Genomic DNA, 22,833 nt, shown 5'->3' on the forward strand with positions numbered 1-22,833 from the left:
GCAAGCGGGCGCGAATTTTGTCCAGGTTCGTTGAATTGTCAAGGAAAGTTTATCCCTGTTTCACAAATATTTCCTCTGTTTCTCTGGGGACGACTGACACTTTTACGAGGATTTGTTTTAAGTAACATGTGATAGTGTCTTTAGGAAGCTATGGTCCCGGAAGCTTTTGTGTGGAACCTCTAAGCGAAGTTTTTTGAAAATGGCGGCACAGCAGAAACGATCATGGAAACTTCGTAAGTAGACGTGATAACCGGTTTAAAATTTCTCTTCGAGGTTGACAATATGTCCCTTGCAGTAGTGTGCATTATTTAACACAGTTTGAACTGTAGGTTTCTGTTTGTTTTAAATTCATTAAGTAAAGCTAACTGTGTCGAATTAGCGGGCGCTAAGATATGGTGCGACCCGCCATTAATTCCATGTGTGTTCGTCAACTCATTCTCTTTGCTAGCTATACAGTACAGTTTAAAATATTAGCTGAAACATCCAGTCTACAAGGGGAGTAAAGAATATAGTTGTACTTCATTTTAATCGCTACTGAATTTTCGTTTGAAGATTTATGAAAAAGCTCTTATATATAACAATTTTTCATAGCTAGAGGATATATTCGCGTTTATCTGCGTTTATTTAGCATTCTGTCAACTCCCACATGTAGTGTCGGAAGAATTTCTCTTAACCACAGAAAAGCTGTCTAAAACACCCTTTCTCATTGATCAGCACAAACAAGAACTTATAATGCTTAAGTGAGCTTATAGTAATAATGTTGTTTTGCCCAAAGAAATAATTTTGAATTCAAGATGACAAATTTGATTTGAATCTAAACTGTGACAGAAACGTAATTACACTGAGCCAGGTGTTGTTTTTTCCTGGCTTAATTGTATAACAAGTCATAAGAAAATTTATTCGTGTTGGTTTTGTATTTGGCTTTTTGAAATTTCTTACAGTAAAAACACACATTGTGTACAACATGAGTGATGTTTACTGCCAGTGGAAATATGTCATTAATAATTAAATGAGCACTTGGTGGGCCTCAAAATGGATTCATGGATCCTGTGATAGTATCCATATTTTGCCACTACTCAAGTATACTTTGAAAGGAAACTTCTCAAAGTTTATTTGGAAACTAACTGCTGACGAAAATATTTATGTAAAAGCAATTGGAAACTTTTTGTTGAAATGTGTCCAGTAAATAACTGCTGTCATTTTGATTTTTTTTTTGCTAATTGGGTACTTCAAAAGTCATAACATGATATGGTGATTTCTATTTTTAAAAAAATAAGCAGTTTTTTACCACAATAGTTGACTGTACAGGAAGCAAATTAGGATGTATCTGCACAAAAACTCCCGTTTTAGCACAGCATGATATATTTTATATTTCAGACATAAATAATTCCAAAACATATTGCACATTTTTATTAGCTTAAATACAATATTATTGTAAACCTCTAGGTTCAACCAAAAAAATTAATCAGAGGGTTTAACTTTTTCCTCACAATTTTCCCACATGCCTGCCAGTTGGACTAACTTTTCTAATCTAAGGATTCTTGCCTTATAAAGTAAACCTGTTAAACTTGTAATAGAGGCACTACACTAGTCCACAGGGTTCGTGCTACTCCTTGAAGTTCTTGAAAAGCCCTGGAATTTAATTTTAGATTTCAAGGGCACTTGAAAAGCCCTTGAAAAGAGAATTTTTACTGAAAGTGCTTGAAAATAATGAAAACTCCTTGAATTTTTGTTGGGATGGAAATAATGTAGGATTGTATCAAATAATTCAGGGATTGAGCACAGATTTCAAAATCGGGGACAGATTATATCCGAGGGAGCAAGACAAAGTAAACTTGCTTTGAATACTCCTTGAAAACTCAGTTTTTAGTGCTTGAATACTCCTTGAATTTTACATGACTTTGTATGTCCAAAAACCAGCACGGCCTATGAGTCCAAATCAAGTAATTGTCTTTCTTGTCTGGTCATTTGGTGACTTTCTCGTAGGCTTACACACTGTGTAGTCATGAGGTCGAAAATTTCTTTCGGTAGGAAAACTTATCATCAACTTATCCCAGAACTTGGCAACATTCCATTGACTTTCTGACTGTAATGCACACTTGCGGTCTCATTTGCTGAGAAGCCTTTAAGAGAATCACGCTAAGCCAACCACTTGCTGGTACTGAGGGTCACACAGGTCACAACCAGGATTGATTATGTCCTCAGTAGTTCTTTTTTGTCCCTAAATTTTAGACAAGAACACTATTTTCATGTGTTCATTTGAGCCATGTGAAGGTCTAACCATTTGTAGATGTCAGAGCAAAGGGAGTACATTCTCCTCAGACCCTGAGTGTTGGTCCAGCCAGAGTTTGAACCCACAACTTCCTTATCAATGGTCCAGTGCTCTACCAATTGAGCTGACCAGGTTATGACTGACAGTATCTAGTTGTTGCTTGAAGGGTTGCAAATTGTGGCATGACATGTTTTGTCTAAGAACATCTTAAATGATTGAAAAGGGTTTGAACCATTACATTCAAGTTCCTTTTATACCAGAAATTCAACATTGTACATGTAGTTGCATCCAGAAAAATATTCCTCATAATTTTGAAGAATTTCAAACTGGCTCTCCATGGGTCATGTTTTGTGATAACTTTTTAAATACATTCTGTTTCTGATTTACAGAGGAGTTTGTGGCGCATGGTTCCAATGTGTCCTGTCTGTCCCTGGGTCCTTCCTCCGGCCGAGTTATGGTGACAGGAGGAGAGGACAGGAAGGTGAACATGTGGGCCGTGGGCAAACCAAATGTCATCTTGGTAAGAACTCCTGAGCACACTCTCTTACTACTCTGGCATTCACTGATTTCTAGTTCAATGCATGTAATATTGGCAGAAAAGTGTCTGGTTTTCAGCTTGGTGGCACTGACTCATCCCAAGCTTTACGTATAATACATACCTCCAATGGAATCAATTTATTAGTGGTTCTCTGCTTGTCACAATTTACTGAACCCATTTAAATTTATACCCAGTCAGATAATAAAGTCAGTCACATCAAAACAACCTACTAAAATAGAGCAGCCGGTAATTTCACTGTCAACAAATGAAGCATTTATTTTCGACTTTTTCTGGACACACCTAAATTTTTTCCAGGTCTTCCAAAGTTAGAAGCAACACATAATTATTAGGGTCCCTTTCTTGCTTGGGGGATGTAGAGGGGCTTAAGGAAATCACTAAAAAACAAGTAGTTACAGCTAAACACTGGATCTTAATTCTGGAGGTGTTAAAATGATTATTGATGATAAATGATTATTGTAATTGGGCATAGTGCTCACTTGAACTATGAAAAATACATATTTTGGGATCATATACTGAAAACATGTGTAGTTCCAAAAAAAATCCATACCCACCCCATGGAAGGTCCTTGGAAATTCCTAGGGGGAGGGGGTCTTAAAAGTCAAAATTTTTAGAAGCAAAGTATGAAGCTTAACTGAAATTTCCGGGGACTGTTGTGTTCTAAGTCCAATAGACCTTTATCACACGGCGGCCATGTTGAGTCTCAGGAGAATAAAAGCTTTGTTTTTGCATGGCCAGCCTGTCGTGTCTGGTCGAGGTTGCCATGCGGAAACAAAGCTTTTTATTCTTCTGAGACTCAAGATGGCCACCGAGTGATAAGGGTCTATTAGTACAGACAGAGTAGTTGTATTCAGTGCAGAGGTGGATTAAAGTCATGTATTGTTATCCACTCACTCACATCATCTGCCCCATGAACAAGGATTCTTGTTATTCAGTACGTTGGGTGCTGGTGTGATGAATGAAGAAAGTAATTGCCTCTTGTTTATTTAGAGAAAGGTTTCATAATATTTTGTTGTAAAATAATTTTTTACAATTACAAGGAAAAAATGAAGATGGGAATGTATTTTTTCTTTTCAGACCCTGTCAGGCCATACCAGTCCTGTAGAATATGTGAAGTTCAATAGTGGAGAGGATCTAGTCATTGCAGGATCTCAGTCAGGAACACTCAAAATATGGGATCTGGAGGCTGCTAAAAGTAATTTAACTTTTAATTTCTACTGTCATTATAGCCACTTGTTTTTAATATCAAGTAAACTATTCTTTCCGAGGGATTGCCACTATACAGAGTCTCCGCTGAACATGTTTAATTTGTCATTTTGTTGATGTATGCTTGAATAATGGAATAAGATTGCACCCCTGTCAGTATTATTTTACAAATTTTATCAACTTGATTCTCTTGTTTCAGTTGTAAGAACCCTAACAGGCCATAAAAGTAGTATAAGAGGCATAGATTTTCACCCATATGGAGAATTTGTAGCTTCAGGCTCTTTGGACACAAATGTAAAGGTGAGTCAGCTTGTGCTACAGTAATTCAAGTGTCAAAAAAACAGCAACCCTTTGCCATGTTTTCATGGACAACTGAACATGTGATAGTCTTGTTTTTATCTCTAAAATCACCATACAATATTTGGGGGTAAATATCTGGGCTTTATTAAACCAAATTAATGCAAAAATACAGCAGTAGACTATCGCGTGCTTGGTTGCTTGCTAAACTAATTAGAACTAAGGCTGTACAGATGAACATGCGATAATCGTTCCTGCACTCTATATTGTAATGCGTGTCATTTCCTACCACAAACAGGCCCCCGGATTTTAAACTGTAATAAACATACTGTTTATCTTTCACGTAAAATGTCATCAATTTTTCCATCCCAGCCTGTTTATGTAAGTAAGTACTCCTCTCCCCAGCCCAAATTTATAATGAAACCAAAGGCTTTCAAGTCCTTCAGGAAAGGTTGCTCCAAACTTTTTAACTGCTGCTTTACACTTCTTTTTGTGATAAAAACAAAAATCTTGCCATAATCATTGGTTTTTATTGCAAATGAACAGGGTTCGTACGGGTCCTGGAAATCCTGGAAAGTACTTGATTTTCAGTAGAGAATATTTCAGGACTGGAAAGTCCTTGAAAATGGTAGTGGGTCCTGGAAAGTCCTGGAAATTTGTAAACTCAAGTAATAAAGTTTTCTTGAAAGACATCGAGGATCTGTGCAGCCAGATGGGAAGATCTAACAACTTATAAATACTTAATGTGCGTTATAAGTCCTGAAAAAAAGCTTTCTGTTGCCTGCAAAAGTCCTGGAAATTTGTTTCCGAAAAAGGGTACGAACCCTGATGAAGCATACAGGAAAGCAACAGATAAAACATTAGGCAACAATTCCAGAGGGAATTGTAGGGCACATGCAAAAGATGCAGTGGATCGGAGCTAAAACAACATAAAGCTATCTAGATTGCATTATTGGTGGGTTATACACCAAGCCATTCAATTGAAATTCACTTGGTGGATATTTTAAATATTTTACATTTTAGGAGGAGCCCTTCTGACCATGCTGTTGTTATTTCTTTTGTAGCTATGGGATGTTAGAAGAAAAGGTTGCATAGTCACATTAAAGGTATTATCTCCACAAGTTTTTTCTCCTAGTATGCATACCATAACTTACAGCACAATTGTTGCTTTACTTATAACAAGTCTGACTTTAAGACTGTTGAGAGTAGGCGGCATGGTCCAGGGGTTTAGGGCGCTGGACTTGAAATCCAGAGGCTCCGGGTTCAAGCCCCGTCCTTGGCCACGCTTGTATATAGCCAGCTGGGATTTTTAACCTGTTATGTTTAATTTGATTGTTTGTTTCTGTTGTTTCTGAGTGGAAAGCCTGTAAACTAGCTTTGGGTATCTAAGTGCATTTGCACTATAAAAATACATTTTTTTGGTATGCCTTTGATTAAAACATAGATTCACACTGTATGAATGGATTGATGACTCTGAATTTGGCAAACATTTGAAGTTGTAGAGCCCTTTCAGACTTAGGGAATTAATAATTATTGCAGCTATTTTTCAAAGAATTGTATGGTGTGTAATTTGCTAGCACACTTACTGTGTGCCATGTGCATCTATATATACATTTCTTGGTAAGAATGACAAGATTTGAAGTTCTATTGATCAGATACATACATAAATACAAACATACAATTACATCTTATATTTGATGGTTTTACATACAATATGTGCAGATGTTTTGTGAGTTGTGGAGTATTTTTCCAAGCCCTGGAGGAGTGAGGAAAATACAAAGAATGAGCAAAATTAAATGTCTGCATGTACAGTATTATATTATGTAAAACCATCGAAGAAGAGATTTATTATTCCACTACAAAGAGGTTTTGTTATTTTGGTTTCTCTTTCCTGGTAAGAGTGTTCAAATACACCCGCATTATCTGTCCATCCAGCTGTCTATCAGTATATGGTGCGTGCGAATGACGTAAGCAACATAGAAAGCCAGCGAAATGTCGTTGCCCGCATTCGCTCTGTTGTAAACTGGTCAAACCGGGACACTACGGTGTATTAATTACAAACTTGTATTTTGTGCATTCTCTTGACCTTATTTGGTGGAATGACATAATAGTGGAATAATAATGTATGTTATTCGATTGGTACATTTAGGTTAAGAGTATCGCAGCCAAAGCTGATGTGGACCTACTCTTATCATATATTTGACTTTGAACAAGGACAGGGTGATGACAGTTATAATACTTCTCTCTTTTTAGGGTCACTCAGATGGCATTAATTTTGTAAAATTTAGTCCAGATGGCAGATGGATAGTTTCAGCATCTGACGACAACACAGTGAAGGTGATACTTTAAAAATACAAAGCTATGTTTGAAAAATTTAAATGTTGTGACTGATTTCACTGGTGTCTGCAAAGCAACATTTTTTCGTTTCTCTGAAACTTTCACCTCTCATTCTCAAATACGGTAAAAGTTGTCTAGTATTCTTTGGGATTTTCAAGAGGTTAAAATGATTCTTGAAACTGATGTTTCGACCAGTTTACTGGTCTTCCTCAGGGTTGACATCAAAACTAAAATTCAATATGGTGGATCGTTGTTTGCGTAGTAACCTTGTTTGCTTAGTTTCTAAGCAAACAACGATCCTCCATATTGAATTTTAGTTTTATGTAAACCCTGAAGAAGACCACCAATAAAACTGGTCGAAACATCGGTTTTAAGAATCATTTTAACCTTTAGAAAATCCCGAAGAATAGACAATTTTTACAGCAATATGTTTTGTTTTGTACAATTATAATAAATTGAGAAACTGTTACTTTACATGGATTTTTATTTTGGTTTAACATTTTTTCAAACCAGTTAAATTCTTATTTTCCTTTGTGCAGTATTCATTACCATAATAGAGACAAACAAAAATAAAAATCAATTTGGTTTGAAAATTTTTAAACCAACAACAAATTTTGAACCACAACATACGTATATAACCACATCATTTGCGAAAAAGAGTACAACATTTATTACTATTAAATAAATGCTAGATATAGTGTCTGTGGTCAGTAAACACCCAACTACAGTAAAGACAATGGGCTACTCACAGTTTGAAAATGACTAAAAGACTACCAAAATGGGAGGCTTTATGGTGTTTGGGAGCATGATTAAATTAAGTTGTGGACAGACTCTGGTTTGAGTAAGATGTTGCACACATAAACTAATATTAAAATAACATTTTGATAACAGAGCAAGACTAGAAATAATCATGGTGGGCTAGCTGCAAATTAGTTTAACCAATTTCATTGTGCAGTACCAGAGGATCCCAGAAAATTACTAATTTTCACATTTTAATTTCTAATTTTAATTTCATTTTAATTTCTAACTGTAAGTTACTTCTTTTCTTGTCCTTGGCTATAGTTGTTAATTAAAAAAACATTGAATTGGTCAAACCCAAAAAAATTTCTCATCACAATTTTTATCACTTTTTGCAGTTGTGGGATTTAACGAGTGGAAAGTTACTACATGACTTCAAACAACACACAGCTGCTGCTACTTGTGTAGAGTTTCATCCTAAAGAATTTTTGTTAGCAACTGCTAGTCACGACAGGTTTGTGTTTTATTAGTTGTGTTGAACTTACCTACAACATAATCAATGATACGTTCTTCTGTAAATTATGCTGCTATGTACATGAAGTTTGTACGTTAAATTTATTTTCTCATGACTGCTTAATTTTTAAAATTAACTCAGATAATTATTTTATTAGTTGTATTGAACTAACTTACAACATGATCAGTGATGTGTTTTTCTGTGTTTGTGTGTTAAATTTATTTTTCCTAATCAGCTTGATTCTTAAAAGTACTTCAGATAAATTACTGTAATCTGAATCATACAGAATAACAGAAGATCACCCTTAGGTTAATTTTCAAACTAAAAGTAAAATTTAAACCACAACATGCATGTATATGGCTATCAGATGGTTAGTTTATTCTTTTCACCCAAACAATGTCAGGGGTTTAAATAAAAGAAAGAATAAGAAAAAGAAATGTCTTCCATTTACTACATGTATATTATGAATGTTTTTTTTTTCTTTTTTTCAGGACTGTTAAGTTCTGGGACTTAGAAACATTTCAGCTTGTTTCAAGTACTGATCCTGAGACTAACGGCATAAGGTAGGTATACATGCTCTTAGCGTGTATTACCTTACATACTTACAATACATTACCATAGAGTGGTGTACTCTATTCATAACACTCCTAATGATATGCAAAACTGAAATACATTAAATTAACAAATCCCTTGCGATTCAATGCACACAGGCATGTGCACAAGGGTGTTCCAAGGGTATAAATACTGAGTCGAGGCAGAATAACACTCCTTTCGTGCTTAGTCTCAGCCAGCCGAGCAGTTAAGGAAGGAACGGCCCACCCACCCACCCTGACCAAATTGGCGTGTGTCAAAAACACTGCTACCCTAAGCCAAGCTGTTCCAGCTTGCAGCTTGGCTTAGACCGCTGAGCAATATTATTTCCCATATCTTATTTCAACTGAGCATGAATAGAGTGTTATGAAATAGATTACTATTTATGTGACAAAGTGCCACCTTCAAATGAGCACCACACCCCTAAACAATGTGACCTATCTTATTCCAAATAGTTAAGCTTTAAAAAGAGTGGTGCTTATTCACATGGTGTTGAAATCAACATCAACACTTGTTGTTAGATCTTTCATAGAAAAGAAGGTTAATGTTGTGTCCAAAAAGGTTTTTTAATGAGTTTAATAAGTGCATCTCCCAAATCTGCTGTCAAATAAGTGCAGAATCAAGAAGTCGAAAAACCTGTTGTTTAGTGACCTAGCAGCTTTTTGAAATAATTTGGTAAGTGGTAGCTGGAGTGAAGGACTTTGCTGGGAATGGTGTGTGATCTGCCTGTTCAATAGGCATATACTGGACACTTTATACATTACAGTGCAGGCCAGAATTAAGCGAACTACGCAGACGCGTTTTATACGCAGCAAAAACGCGTATGCGCGGATTTTTAGACGCGTCTAAATGTGCGCGTTTTTCCATTGTTATTCTTCCTCGTAAGTTATCTTTGTGTGGTATTGTCAAATACAACAAAAGAATTCAACGGGTCAGCAACAAACACAAAATTAGCATTTTATGAAATCAACCAGCGACAGCTATCATGTTTCGAATCTTGTCCGCTTCGTAAATCTGCGTAAATACTGGCGACTTTAAAAACAACTCCTAGCCGATATTGAATATCCAGCGTATGTTATAGAAAAGATAAATGTAAGTTAATTAGTCGAGCACTACTTGTTCGAAATCAAAGCGCTCTGTGCGCGAACTCGTGAATGGAATAGGCAAGTGTTTCGAGTTATGCCTACAGTTATTATAAAAATTTCACGCACATTGTGACTTGAAAGAGAGCGTTTCGAGGTTTCATCGAAGGGGTGACAATGGCACAAGTTGGCTATAATTGGAAAGGCACTGTGGCTCCCGTGTTGATTGAATAAAAAAGCATCCAGTTTTCCTTCCAAGAACCTCCGTACATCGTGTTGTTGTCGAATGAAATTTGATACATGTGCAGGAATTTGGTTGCCTAGCACGTGACTGAAATCTTCCCGATGTTGTCAGCGTGGCAATTTCTTTCTACGTCAAAACGACGGCTTCTCTCAGATCAGCCGTGTTTTATAACATTAGGAGAAGCTTTCAATCTTGCAAAAGTTGCTTTTATGGCTTTATCCAAGTGAACGTAAATATAGGAATGCATCAAGCGTTGCGGTACTCAGTAGACTCTCAGTGTTTTACGTTTAGGTTCGTTCCGGGTGATCGATCTTAGCGCTCACACTAGACCCGAATGAAATTTTGCAAAATTGAAGTTTCCTATTTTACCCTAAACCTTTAACCAACGAAATTGCCTTGGATCTTGGAAGTCAACTGAACGATTACATTTTGCGGCCGGAGATAGTAAATGCTTGAGGTAGAATGAGGGAAAGTTCACGGTAAGTCAGCAAATCTGAACCGAAGCGCGCGAGAGGAGCGAAGTCTGTTGAAAATCATTTGGTGGATTGACTGATTTTATTCCGGGTAATTAATTTGTTTATTCTATATGATTTACCCACAAATACGGTATAGTCCTCGAACTACCCGAATCATCATTGCGGCAAGGAATAAATAAGAACAGAGTTAAATCCTTTCACGGTCTACGTACGCAGAGCTCGTTTCGCAAAGTACAGACCTTTAAATTCTGCACTTCCGGCGTTTTATTCCCCTTTTACTTGTCACACACAGAAGTCTGACTGTTGCAGTCTTGATATCTTCAATTCTCATTTTTTTTTTATTCTACAGATTTTATTCATCATTTCGTTTCGTTTCGCAAAATACAGTAAACCTCGCGGCATTTTTTTTTTTTTTTTTTACATGTGAAACTTAATTCTTCCATGCGCTCAACAACATGGAGTTGTTCTTGCGCTGAGCCGGTTCTACAAGAAAGTCGACAAGTGTAGTCAGACTTTGTCAAACCCTTCTGAAAGGCTTTTCCCAGGCGATTCAAAAGAACAATGAAAGATCAACAATACGAAAACAATGAGCTAGCTCATACATACTAATGCGTCTGACTAGACGCGCATCTGCAGATTTTTAGACGCGTATACGCATCCGCAGCAGACGCGTATAACGCGTATGTTTTGGTTCGCTTAATTCTGGCCTGCACTGTACTTTAATAGAACCATTGCCATTGTGATGGTGATGATGGTCTTCTCTGCATCACTATCATTATTATTAGCTTCAATGTTGTCACCATCATTATTATCATCATCATTATCACTGCCGTCGTCGTCATGATCATCATCATCATCATTGTCGCCATCACCATATCATCATCCTGAGCTTATTAGTAAGAAAGACAAGTCAGTTAAATGTTATTTTTTTTTTTTCATTTCTTTTCAGGTGTATTGCATTTCACCCTGAAGGTCATTCTTTGTTCAGTGGAGCACAAGATTCCATGCGAGTGTATGGCTGGGAGCCTGTCAGATGTTATGATAGTTTCTCTCTTGCATGGGGAAAAGTTGCTGACATTGCAACTTCCTCAAGCCAACTGGTAAGCCACTATTGTATAAGAAGACTCAAATGTTAGACACATAAAACTTGTTTGGCTTGGTCCCTTTACTCTGGGGGGAGTCATCAAGGCAAAGCACTGTAGAACCATAGGCATGTCTATTCCATCCTTGCTGTTTGAGTGCCGGGACCATCTGTAAGATTACTGATGTGCTGTGTGCTGTTTTCCCACAGATCGGTGCATCATTTAATCAGACAAATGTTTCAGTCTGGGTTGTTGATTTAGGGGTGAGTAAACTGTGCAATTTTCATTTATACCATTCAATATTTTCATGAAATTTTATTGATTGTCATGGGGTTTTTTTCTTGTTTTTTCTTAAGCATTTAGAGAACCTTATAGCAAAATATAACGATGAAGCAGCCGACATAGGAAATAATGTGGTGGTGAGTATTTAACTCTCCTATCAATAAATTGAAATAAATTATTTTGAATAACAAATCTTATACTGTAGCACATAAACTAATCAGCTGTTCTTTTTTAGCACCCATTCAGGTTCAACATACATATATTTCTGCATTTATTTTTTGATCTTGATGATTAGCCAATAACTTTTCCCAAACAACTAAGTCAATGAAGCAAAAAATGTTGATAATTTCTGTTGTTAAAGTCGGTCAAAACCGAAGTAAAAGTAATTAACCAAGTGTTGGGTCTTCTAAACTAGCTGGCACCTTTATGCAACAACCCTCAGCTCAAGAAATGTTGCTGTTGAAATTTTGCTTCACAAAAATGTTAGTGAAATTCTACCAGCGCTTGTTTTTCAAATCTTACTCATTAGCTTGCAACACAATTTTGCTAATGCTAGGTGGGAGCACCAGGAGAGCAAAAGCCACCTCAAGGTGTACCATCTACCAAAACGTAAGTCATGCTAAACTTTATGATGATTTTAAAAGGGTGGGGAAAGTGTGATATATTAGGAGACTTTCTACTTTAGGCTCTACTTTTGGATAAAAAAACCTTCTAAATGCTCTCCTTCCATATTGTGTTACTGTTTTACTGTTAGTTTGTCATCACACTAGTATCCAACACAAAGGTACAAGGCCTAGATATCACACTTCCAAACAGCCAGCCTAAAATTTTCCTTTCCCCTCTGGCCAAGTAGCTCAGTTAGTAAGAGTACCAGATTATTGAGTGGGAGGTTGTGGGTTTGTATCCTTGCAGGATTCTTAAAATAACTGGTGAGATATGCTGACTGTGCTTGACACCTTTTTATGCACATACACCATTGGTGGAGGCTTGTTTCATAAACTTTCTCTCATTATTAAAACTGGTTGGGAATGTTAGAGGTTCCAAGCAAGTCTATGTTCATAAAGAGAAGGGGACATATTCTGATGTGTTTGTGATCTGGCCTTTGATAATGGGCTCCGGAGACCCCATTGGGTGGACGTCTCACTTGTAACCCTAGGTCCTGTTTGTGCCCTTCCCAATCTGTCCATGCCTAATAAAACAGGACTGGTAGAACAAATACATCTGCCATGCAATCGCTGGATCTCAAGACGTGCACCTGTCCAACTCCATCACTGTTTTATTTCATTATTGATTTCATTAAAGTACTGTTTGTTTTGTAGGTAGCCTGTGCAGGTCTCCCTTAGTGACATGTAACATTTCATTTTATTTTGAATTTCTTTTTTACTGCTATTATAGACCACCTAGGAAATCATTTAGTGTGGAGAGACCTCAAACTACATCTTCAAAACCAAGGTCTGTACCCTTTTTTTTTTCTTTCCATTTTTAGCTCAGCAAATTATTTGGTTCATCTTTTTGTCAGAAGATACAATTTGAAGTATTACACATCTGTACACCTTTGCTAAAGATGTTTTAATAACACCATAAATGACAACAATAATTAACAATAAATTATTCCACGAACGAGCGTTGGATATGAGATGATAGATAGCCAATGAGGCACGTAGCGCCGAGTTGGCTATAATCATCTCATATCCAACAAGCGTGGGTGGAATAATTGTTTTGTTAAAAACAATCAAGAAATATTGCTAGATTTTGCGGATTTCACTTTGCAAGAACAATTAGAAGACAATTTAATGGTCTCTGTTCTCGGGCATGGTATAATGCCTCATATACCATGGTAGCTAAGCCAATCAAATCGCTTGAATTGCATTATACAACAATCCAGTTTTTAATAATATGGCATTTACGTTGCTCGATGTTCTTGAGAGGATTGGTGATTATTTTCTTTGTTCTCTTGCCCTGCTTGTTTGAGCAAATATTTTGTGAGGAGAAATCACATGCTGATCACTGCTGGCAGTATTGGGCATGAAGGTTTTAATTCTGAAGGTTTTCATTCTCTCAGATCTAAAATGGAACATCCTGCTGTGCCTGAGGAGTCAGGAGAGGGCAATGACAATCAGAAATTAGGTGCACCTGAAGATATATTTAGAGCCAAAAGCAAACTGGGTGAGTTAATAATGTAGACGTTTGGTAAAAGTATCTTTGTTATTCTTTTCAAGGTTTTTGGTAGGAGCCAATAACTGGTTATCCATTGCCCCTAAAACAATTATTGCTCTTGGTTTAAGCATTTTCTTTTGTCAAAAACAACACTGTCTTCAAGCTCTGCCATGTTTGGTATCTGTTCTTCCCATGGCCATCCCACTCCTATCATTCCCTGCTATTGCAAATTTATTACTTTCTTTTACCAATCTTAACAAGAACCCTGTCTTTTCCATTAAGTTCAACTACTTGGCAGTATATATAGTTTCTTTGATCCTTCCTAAGCATAGTTCTTTTCACAGAGGGTGGTGTATTTGTCATAAAGGTTCAAGGCTGTTATCAAACCGAAAAATTACACGCAAGTTAGGAGCCCACAGACCATTTACTGCCAATTAATTTAATTTTTCTACAAGTGTGGTGCATGTTTCCTCTCTGAGTTCACATGAGTTTTAGTCACGGAAATAAAATGCACACAAAAAAACATAAAATTAATAGGCATCCATTTTTGCAAAGGACCCATGTCATCAAATGTAGGGTGCTTGTCTCAGTTTGTTGAGGTTGATCCTTGACTTCTTGTAAGTCATCGGCCAGATGGTTGTTGAGGTTTGGTATTACTGTGTTTGCTCCATGTATGTCATATTGTTTATAACCTTTGTTAACTTTAACTATTTCTTCCCCAGATCGCACACCTCCAGTACAGAAACACGAGCCATTCCAACCTCCATTAGAAGACCCTCTTTCACCAGGTCAGATTACGTGTAAATGGAATTCGAAAATATAGGGAATCAAATTGCAAAAGCTTAGTTAATGGAAATATTTAAGTGTCAGGGTGATAACTAGTCTATAGGCCAAACAAGAGCATATTTGGAGAATGATGGATCAGATAATTAACTCTGTCAAAATGAACCCATGAATTTTCCATTGAGCTTTATCCCAAGTAAGGAGATGGGAGACCACAAGTAAGGAGATGGGAGACCACACAGGTAAGGCGGAGAAAAAACTCTGACCTTGGCGGGACTATTGAACTCATGACCTCGGGATTTGAGCATTGTTTGGATTCACAGGCCAAAGCATTTACTGATTCCCTTTTTCCAGCAAACCCTTTAAATGGTATTTGCCATTCATTTAGTAACTGCTTGTTGGTTTATTTGATTAAGTGACTTGATTGCAGTTTAATTATTTTGTTTTATTTTAATTTAATGCGTGCTTCACTGCCTGGTTGATCATAGGTCCTGTAAAACAGCCGCCTGCTGCTGCTGTCCCTGAACCAGTTAAGACCTCCAAGGTAAGAGATTCTGTTGCTATCTATTGCACTTTTTTTCAGAAGCATTGTGATCTATTCTGGTTGTCCTGCACAGTCAAGTTACAAAAAAAGTCTACTTACCATGGATACTTCCATGGGGGAGCCTATTTCATCAGTCCTTGAGAAAACAAGTGTTTTTGTAATAACTGTCAGTAATGTAGAAAAACTGTACGTACAAAGTATTTCACTAAACCTTAATAATTTTATTGTGATTTGTGTTCATGTCGTTTTCAATTTGAATTATTTGTTTGTAACACTTGACTGTTCAGACGAAAATAGTACCATGTACTGTAACCACTTATCAATGATAAACAAATTTTGCTATTTTTATGTTTAGCAAATGATCCCATCTGAAAGAGACAAACCAGCTGGACTGCAGTTGTCAGATTTTCTTCCTGTAAGTGTTTATTTCCATGTTATTATCCCCCTGATTACAAGACAGCGTAAATGTTTGCTTCCCAAGTAAAAACACTAAAGCTGTGATAGTCGTTTAATTAACTTTACTTAGAACCCTGGACATCATATCATGCCAGTAGTGTTCTCAATTGGCTGTTATTTGGAAAAGGGTACTGGTAAATTGTTGTGTTCACTGAAAAATAATTAGCTTTAGAGTGGTGAAGGAGCAGTCCTGTTATAGTCATGGTGATGGAAATGCCATCCAGGTCTGGGGGTGGGGTGGGGGGGGGGGCATATGGTGGAAAAGAAAAGGGTTATTCAGTATCATGAACAGCAGGGGTTTTATGAGAAGCCGGGATACAAGTACTGGCACCTTTCACTCTGAACATGGTAACTGCCTTTGGAGAGTTTTAAAGTCTAAACAAGACAAATATTATGAATTACTGGTCACCCCGTCTATTCACTATTAAGAACCCACCTACCACAATTTAATATTTAGTGAAAACCCTCAGTTGGCCAGCCAGTGAATAAGTGATCATGCAGATAGTGCAGTGGTGGCTTACACCAGGTGGTACTGGTGAATTTCAAGTGTATATTAAATAAGCAGTGCATTGTTTTCTCCATCTTAGGCCAGAACACCCATGGTTAGTGAACCCTCACAAAAAGATGTACACAATGAGCATAACTTTCAACCAAAACATTCAGCCATGTCAGAATCAGAGGCTGTCTCCACACTCACAAAAAGTAAGTGTGATCATTAAATTATTTGCAGACTTAACACTCCTAGAAAGGTAGAGCAAGCAGTCTGGTGTACATATTTGTTTGTTTTTGCTACCAAGCTGCTTCATGCAAACTGTGGCAGTTCTAGCTAAATGCATTCTTTAGAGTGAATGTGTTCTTTACAACCCAAACTAGTACAAACTCACTCTGCTCAAATTATCAGAAACCAAAAAAAAATTATAATCCAATTAAATTTAAAGGTAAGAGGTTAAGAAGTTTAACAAGCATAGCCAAGGAGTTGAAGGTAGATCTGGGTGGAAACAAGTCCAGCTAGTAGCTAGTGGTTGTTGCAGGACTTGAACCCAGTGACCTCAGAATTTCAAGTGTGGCACCTTAACTACTCAACAACTCTGCCTTCACTTGAAGTCTCACACTCATTTAGCACCCTTACTTGTTCTGAACTGCCGGCTGATGCTCCATCCTGAGGAGTTAAATAGATTTTTTAAAGGCGAACTCTTAGCTGCTGTGGATGCATTCACCTTTAGCTTATCCCTACTATGTTTTTTTTCCTTACAAATTTCCACTTGTATTAGTTAGCATAACTTTACTGAAACACAACAACAGTCCTAAAGATGACCCCCTGGATATTGCCACTGACAATAATATTGTTGGCGACTTGTGAACAAGTCTTCATCAAGAAGAGAGCTTGCCAGTTTCGTGATCCCAGATGAAACAGTGGCAGACACCTTTTTTGTCTGATTAAATTTTGACAGTATAATATTAAATAAAATTCTTCCATTGATATTTTTTTACATAGGTCATGGTTCTATAGCTGCAATTATGTCATCAAGAGTTAAAAACCTTAACACTGTCGCAAGGTTTTGGGGCGATGGGGATATAAAGGTTAGTAATGAAAAACCATTCCTAGTCTTTTAAGCAATTTCCTTTGTACCAAACTTCTTTAGTAATAATATTGTAATGATAATCAAAATGTTGGCAATGATTATGAGTTTCCAATCACTGGAAAGAGTCTTGATGCTCTCGCAATGAAAGCCCTGACTTAAAAAAAGAAACCCTTTAAAAAAAAATTAGTGTCAGTAGCATTTTGATTTCACGAGTAGACCAAAAGTGATATAAGTGCCTTAAACATGACCACCAAGGAAAACATGAATGACCACAATTAGGTTTAAACTGAAAAATAGCTTAATAACTTAATAATAACTTAATAACCTTATTTCTATAGCGCTCTTATCCTATGTTCAAGGCGCTTGGCGACCTTTGCTGTTTTTGAGGCATAAATGCACTGCTAATCATTTTGTTTGTATTGTTTTCAGAGTGCAGTGCAAGTTTCAGTAGATATGAATGATCAAGCCATATTGGTAGATGTACTCAATGTCCTTTGTCTGAAACAGTAAGTTACTTAAACCTTATTACATGAAATTTAGATGAAGCTTTAGTTTAGTGACTTAAGAGATTTAAAAAAAATCACTCAATTAAAATGCACCAAAATTGTCTCAAAATTAAAATGAGTCTGGATGGGTACTCTATACAGTTGAAGCACTGCTAGTGAAACTGACTTATTGTTAAAATGTAATACTTTAGTGAGGACAGCATTAAGATCTGACATCACTGTTGTAGTTTCCTTTGTTCCTTTTCAAAATTAAGGTGTAGAACATTGTATGATTTTGTTTTTAGGGCATTAAAGGGGTTTAAATGGAGCTAAATGGTTGACGCTAATTATCATATCCCACAAAAGTCTTCAGTTGTTATAACGATTGTAAAAATCTTGAATAAATTTGCCAAAGATGTCCCAAAACGACTTTTTTATGGAAAATCACTAAATTGACAAGAATGAGTCCCTGTAAATATTGCTAAATTAATGTGTCACCAATTGAGAGTTTTGTGTAATGCTTGGTATTTTTGCTAGGCTCTCTTCTTGAATTGTTGTGTTGTGTTAATGTAAATGTCCTTTTGTAGGACTCTGTGGAATCTGGATGTATGTTCATTGTTACTTCCTCATCTAAAAGACCTTATAAGCAGCAAATATGAAAGGTGAGAGTCGTAATTATAATCTAGTTTTTTGAGTTGAGTGATTAAATTTGAGTTAGGAAGTAAGGAAATATGCACAATCCTCTGTATTACACCAAGTACAACACAATTCAGCTTACTATTTGTGAAGTGTTCTAGCCAGTAAATATTGTTTGCACACACAATCCAAGCTTTGCTCTGCAGATCAGAGCTCGGGAAAAAAAAAAACTTTGCAAAATGTTCAACCAATCAGACACTTGTTTTTGAGGCAAAAGTATGAAGTTATATTATTTTAATGACCTCTAAAATATAAGGAAAAGAAATTGAGAATACTAATAATAATGCATTTGTCTTCTCTTTTGCCTGGTATGTGAAATGGAACAAGTTTTACAGCCTAGAATTTCTAATCAGAGGAAATAATCCAAGGGTTGTTTTATTAAGGTACTGTATTTTAATGAAAGCAAATCTTTCCAACAGCTATGTCCAAGCTGGGGCCACAGCTATCAAGTTGATTCTTCGAAACTTTGCTCCAGTCATAAAGAGCAACATGGCAGCCCCTCCAGTGTCCGTGGGAGTTGACCTTGTTAGGGAGGAAAGGTGAGTTAGATTGTCCAACTATTGTTAGTATAATTTATTATAGCAGAGCAGGGATAGTGTTGTTTGCTAATTTTAGTTGGCTACTCAAACTCCAAATAGTATTTGCTACTCACTTTGTGAGGTTGTTCCAGATTGTGCTCTTCAATATTTTTTTTGGGGGGGGCAATTTGCCGTAAATGGAGACTAGGCGCTACAATCCAGACCCCAGTTGTTCAAGGAGTGGATAACTTTATCCAGCGGATAAGTCGCTATTGCGTGGATAAAATGAATTGGTTAGAGTACATTTTATGTGCTCAAAATCAAAATTCATTGTAAATTTCATTGCTGGTTAAAATTTTTCACAAGCAAGGGCCCCTCAAAAGGTAAGAAAAGCAGGCATCTTCCATTCACAGTTTCAATGGCCACACGACAATATTTAACAATTAGATTATGAGCTCGAGCGCCCGAATCAGCTATCACGCATAGAAATCGAGAGTGAATAATCTAATTGTTTTAGTATAATTCTACTAGTCAGTCAAAACTAAACAAGTAAATTATCTATTTCCTCATCACAGCCACTTCGAAAACGCGACGAAGCAGCCGCCATTTTGTTGAAAACCGCTACTCACTATCTATCACAGAATAGATAGCAAGTAGCGTAGCCAATCAGAGAATGGCATTTGTGATAGAACACTAGCTAGATTTATACTTAAGTCAATTATAAAATTATTTAGACAGTGAAATACTCTTTTTTTCTAATTTCTACATACCATCTTAGCTGAAGTGCTTATCAATGACACATTTGATTTGTCAATTATTTGTGCAGGTATAACAAGTGTCACAAGTGTTACTCACATCTGAAGCACATCCGCGAAGCTTTATCAAGTAAAACAAGTATGTCTGGTAAAATGGGAAGTTTGTTCCGTGAGATGTCACTGGCATTTTCTGCTTTGGACTAACAGTAAGGTACACATGAAGGGGGAAGTGGCAAATACCACAAATGGTGGAACATCTGCTTTGGTCCTTGTAGCTTTCAATGGTACCAATATCAGTGACGATATTTGTGATGGCACAAACTAGTTCTTTAAGTGATTTTATTGTGGGAGTTTGAACTGACTGTGGAGTGCAATGCCTTTCTTGAAAGAACAGGACCAAACCTAACCAAAAGGACAGTGATTTGTGAGTAATATGTGATGTTTCCTCTGCTGAAATGAGCTCCAGTGGATGATAAAGATCGTGAAATGCATCTGGGACAGAGAGCATTCAATTCTACCAAAATACTGCATTTCAGAATAAAGTTGTGACAGAGAAAATTGGGCTGGCATCTCCTGTGGAGTGAAACGTAGAACATTGCGACGGTGATTTGCATGTTTTATGTACAGATATCAAGGTTTTTTTTGTTGTTTCACGTTTTGGATCACAAGTTCACGGCAAAAACAGGACTCGATCATCCTTAACATCGTTGAAGCGTATGTTTGTTTGTTAATAAGGTGTTAATAGGTATTTTTGGTAATGGATTGCTGTGTATCTAATAATTACTGTCTATCAGTAGAATTCATCAGACTTGAACCAAAGTGTGAATTAAACAGTGAAACTAGAAGGCTTACCAAAAACAGAAATGGTCTTAAATGACATTCAGCAACCATCTCAAAGACTTACAGTCAACTCTCCCCTCGCAGACATCTCACTGTAACACACACCCTGATAACATGGACAGAAGCTAAATCCTCGGCAAAAATAAATCACAGATGTTTTACTAATTTCCCGCTATAACAGACTCTCGCTATAAAGGGCACTAATTCACATCCCAAGGATGTCCACAATAAATGGAGTTGCCTGTAATATATTATTTTAGCTTGCTTCCACCTCCCCCATATCATCAAATTTAGCATTTTCTTTTGATTTTGTACTAATGGCCGTTCTTACAATCCAAACGGAAAAATGCAAGTGGCAAATCAATAGTGTTTATAGGAAAAACAAGTCAGGATACTGCAGGACATTTACTTTTGTCTACGCTTCTCCGGTGACTTTACTATAAAGGATGCTCAACAGGTTCCCCAAGACTTGATGAAAACTGGTTCTGGTCATCAGAAAGCCGGCATCTAGGGCTACAGCTACATTTTGTTAGTTGGCAAAGGTTGCCGGTCTTGCTACGAGTGTCAGTGCTGGTGCAGATTATGAAAGAAGGATTTTAAAACTCAGTTTACAGTGTGGTGTATGGTGTCTTTGTGGGGGTAAACACCACATTATCCCTGTTAAAATAACAGTCATTGTCCACTTGTATCGTTGTTTACTTTTTGTAATTGTGATATAATTCTGCATGCATGTCTTTGTAAAATACCATATTTCGCTAAGTAAGGATAAATTTAGTGCATTTGTGATTCTCAAGCATGACCTGTGTGATTTTCACTCACTAACTTCATTAACAGTGTAAATGGTATCTGTAAGTTAGTAGAAATCATACAACTGACAGTACAATAAAGTATGTTTACATAAACATGTTGTTTATGTTATTTTATTTTGTTTCAGGTCTCAACACTTTTTTTAGTATAAAATTACTTATCACAACATTTTGTTCTTTTTTCTTTTTTTTTTTTTGGCTTTTTTATAGTTAGCTCAACCTTTCAATCCCAGGATCTAACCTTGAATCACTGAAGACTTAATGAGGCTTTGACTTTTGATTCTGTGCATAAAATCTGAGGTCTGACCATTCAAATGAAAGCTACAGAGCAGTACTATCCTGTCTGCTGTTTATTGTACTGTACTAGGTGCTTCTTAATAGTTTGAGTCTCTGGATCAATCCTACTTTCTTGTGGTGCTGTTCATTATGCTGTACAAGGTGGTTCTAACTTTTCAGCCTGTGGATGAAATCCTAAAGTGTGACTATTCAAATTAGCTACTGAGCAGTACTTTCCTGTGGTGCTGTTTATTACACTGTACAAGGTGGTCCTAAGTTTTGAGTCCGTTGATGAAATCCATTCAAGTGAAAGCCACTGAACAGAACTTTCCTGTGGTGCTGTTTATTGTGCTGTATGAGGTGGTTTAGTAATACAGAACTTTGAGTCAGTAGATGAAATCCTCAAGTGTGACCATTTAAATGGAAGCTTTTAAGTACTGTCCTATTTATGGAAGTGTTAACTTTTTAAGTGAATGTTTTATATAATCATTTTTGAAATTCATCCTTCTACCATGGGAGCAAAATGATTTCAAATCACTCAAAAGTGTAGCAAAAGTCTTGTTAAGGCCATTAAGGTGAAGTAGGATTTTCTATCAAGCAACTACGTTTTTGTGGACAAGCTATCTGCTGCCAAAAGGGGTTAGTTTATAAAGAAACTGTGTTACTGGATCGTTGTAGAAGTGGAAACATTGGACTGAGTTTATAAAGGTTATTCTGGTGACCAAAGGTTAATTTATGCACCAAAGCATGAAAGTACACAGTACTCGAAGACATCTGGATTTTTTTTAGCCTTGATGCTCATTGTAAAAGAATGTATGACCTTGTCTTTTCTTTGGGGAACTGGAGTGTAAACATATTTTAAAATTACTTGTCAGGTACACCAGTTCAGTCAGCGCAGATGTCCTTTTTAATTAAGCAGTGAAGTCTGTGAAATCTACTAATAGTCGTTGTTTTAACTAGATTCTGTTTTGTCAATTCCCATAAATAATTTTCATTTTTGTGTGACCTTGCTTGCAGTGGTGTACAATATTGTACTAGCCAAAATGACTAGAAAAAGAGCAAAACTTGCTAGCCGAAACTGAATTTTTGCTAGTCTCTGGCTAGTTGGCTAACGTTAGTCTCAAGCCCTGATTGACCATTGATCCCGTGCTGGAGGAATGACCCCCTGATAGCTCTCATCACAGAGCACAAACCACATATATAAGAAAAGAGCATATAATTAATTTGAGCCTAAAGATGAGACATACTCCTTAACAA

General features: G+C 36.8%; 1 protein-coding gene across 1 annotated transcript; it reads left to right on the plus strand.

The window, feature by feature from the left end:
- The first annotated feature begins 11 nt into the window (after positions 1 to 11).
- On the plus strand, positions 12 to 20,518 carry LOC146478129 (katanin p80 WD40 repeat-containing subunit B1-like). The gene is made up of 23 exons (XM_085112838.1): positions 12 to 233; positions 2,662 to 2,792; positions 3,906 to 4,023; positions 4,234 to 4,334; positions 5,396 to 5,437; positions 6,585 to 6,668; positions 7,805 to 7,920; positions 8,412 to 8,483; positions 11,263 to 11,413; positions 11,605 to 11,658; positions 11,752 to 11,814; positions 12,234 to 12,286; positions 13,073 to 13,129; positions 13,740 to 13,843; positions 14,557 to 14,622; positions 15,106 to 15,161; positions 15,517 to 15,576; positions 16,205 to 16,319; positions 17,113 to 17,198; positions 17,630 to 17,706; positions 18,273 to 18,347; positions 18,801 to 18,920; positions 19,726 to 20,518. The coding sequence occupies exons 1-23, from the start codon at positions 200 to 202 to the stop codon at positions 19,856 to 19,858; spliced, it is 1,968 nt and encodes a 655-aa protein (XP_084968964.1). The 5' UTR covers positions 12 to 199; the 3' UTR covers positions 19,859 to 20,518.
- The last annotated feature ends 2,315 nt before the right edge of the window (positions 20,519 to 22,833 follow it).

This window comes from Pavona decussata, unplaced genomic scaffold, assembly GCF_977016875.1.
Source record: "Pavona decussata unplaced genomic scaffold, jaPavDecu1.1 SCAFFOLD_67, whole genome shotgun sequence".
NCBI lineage: Eukaryota > Metazoa > Cnidaria > Anthozoa > Scleractinia > Agariciidae > Pavona > Pavona decussata.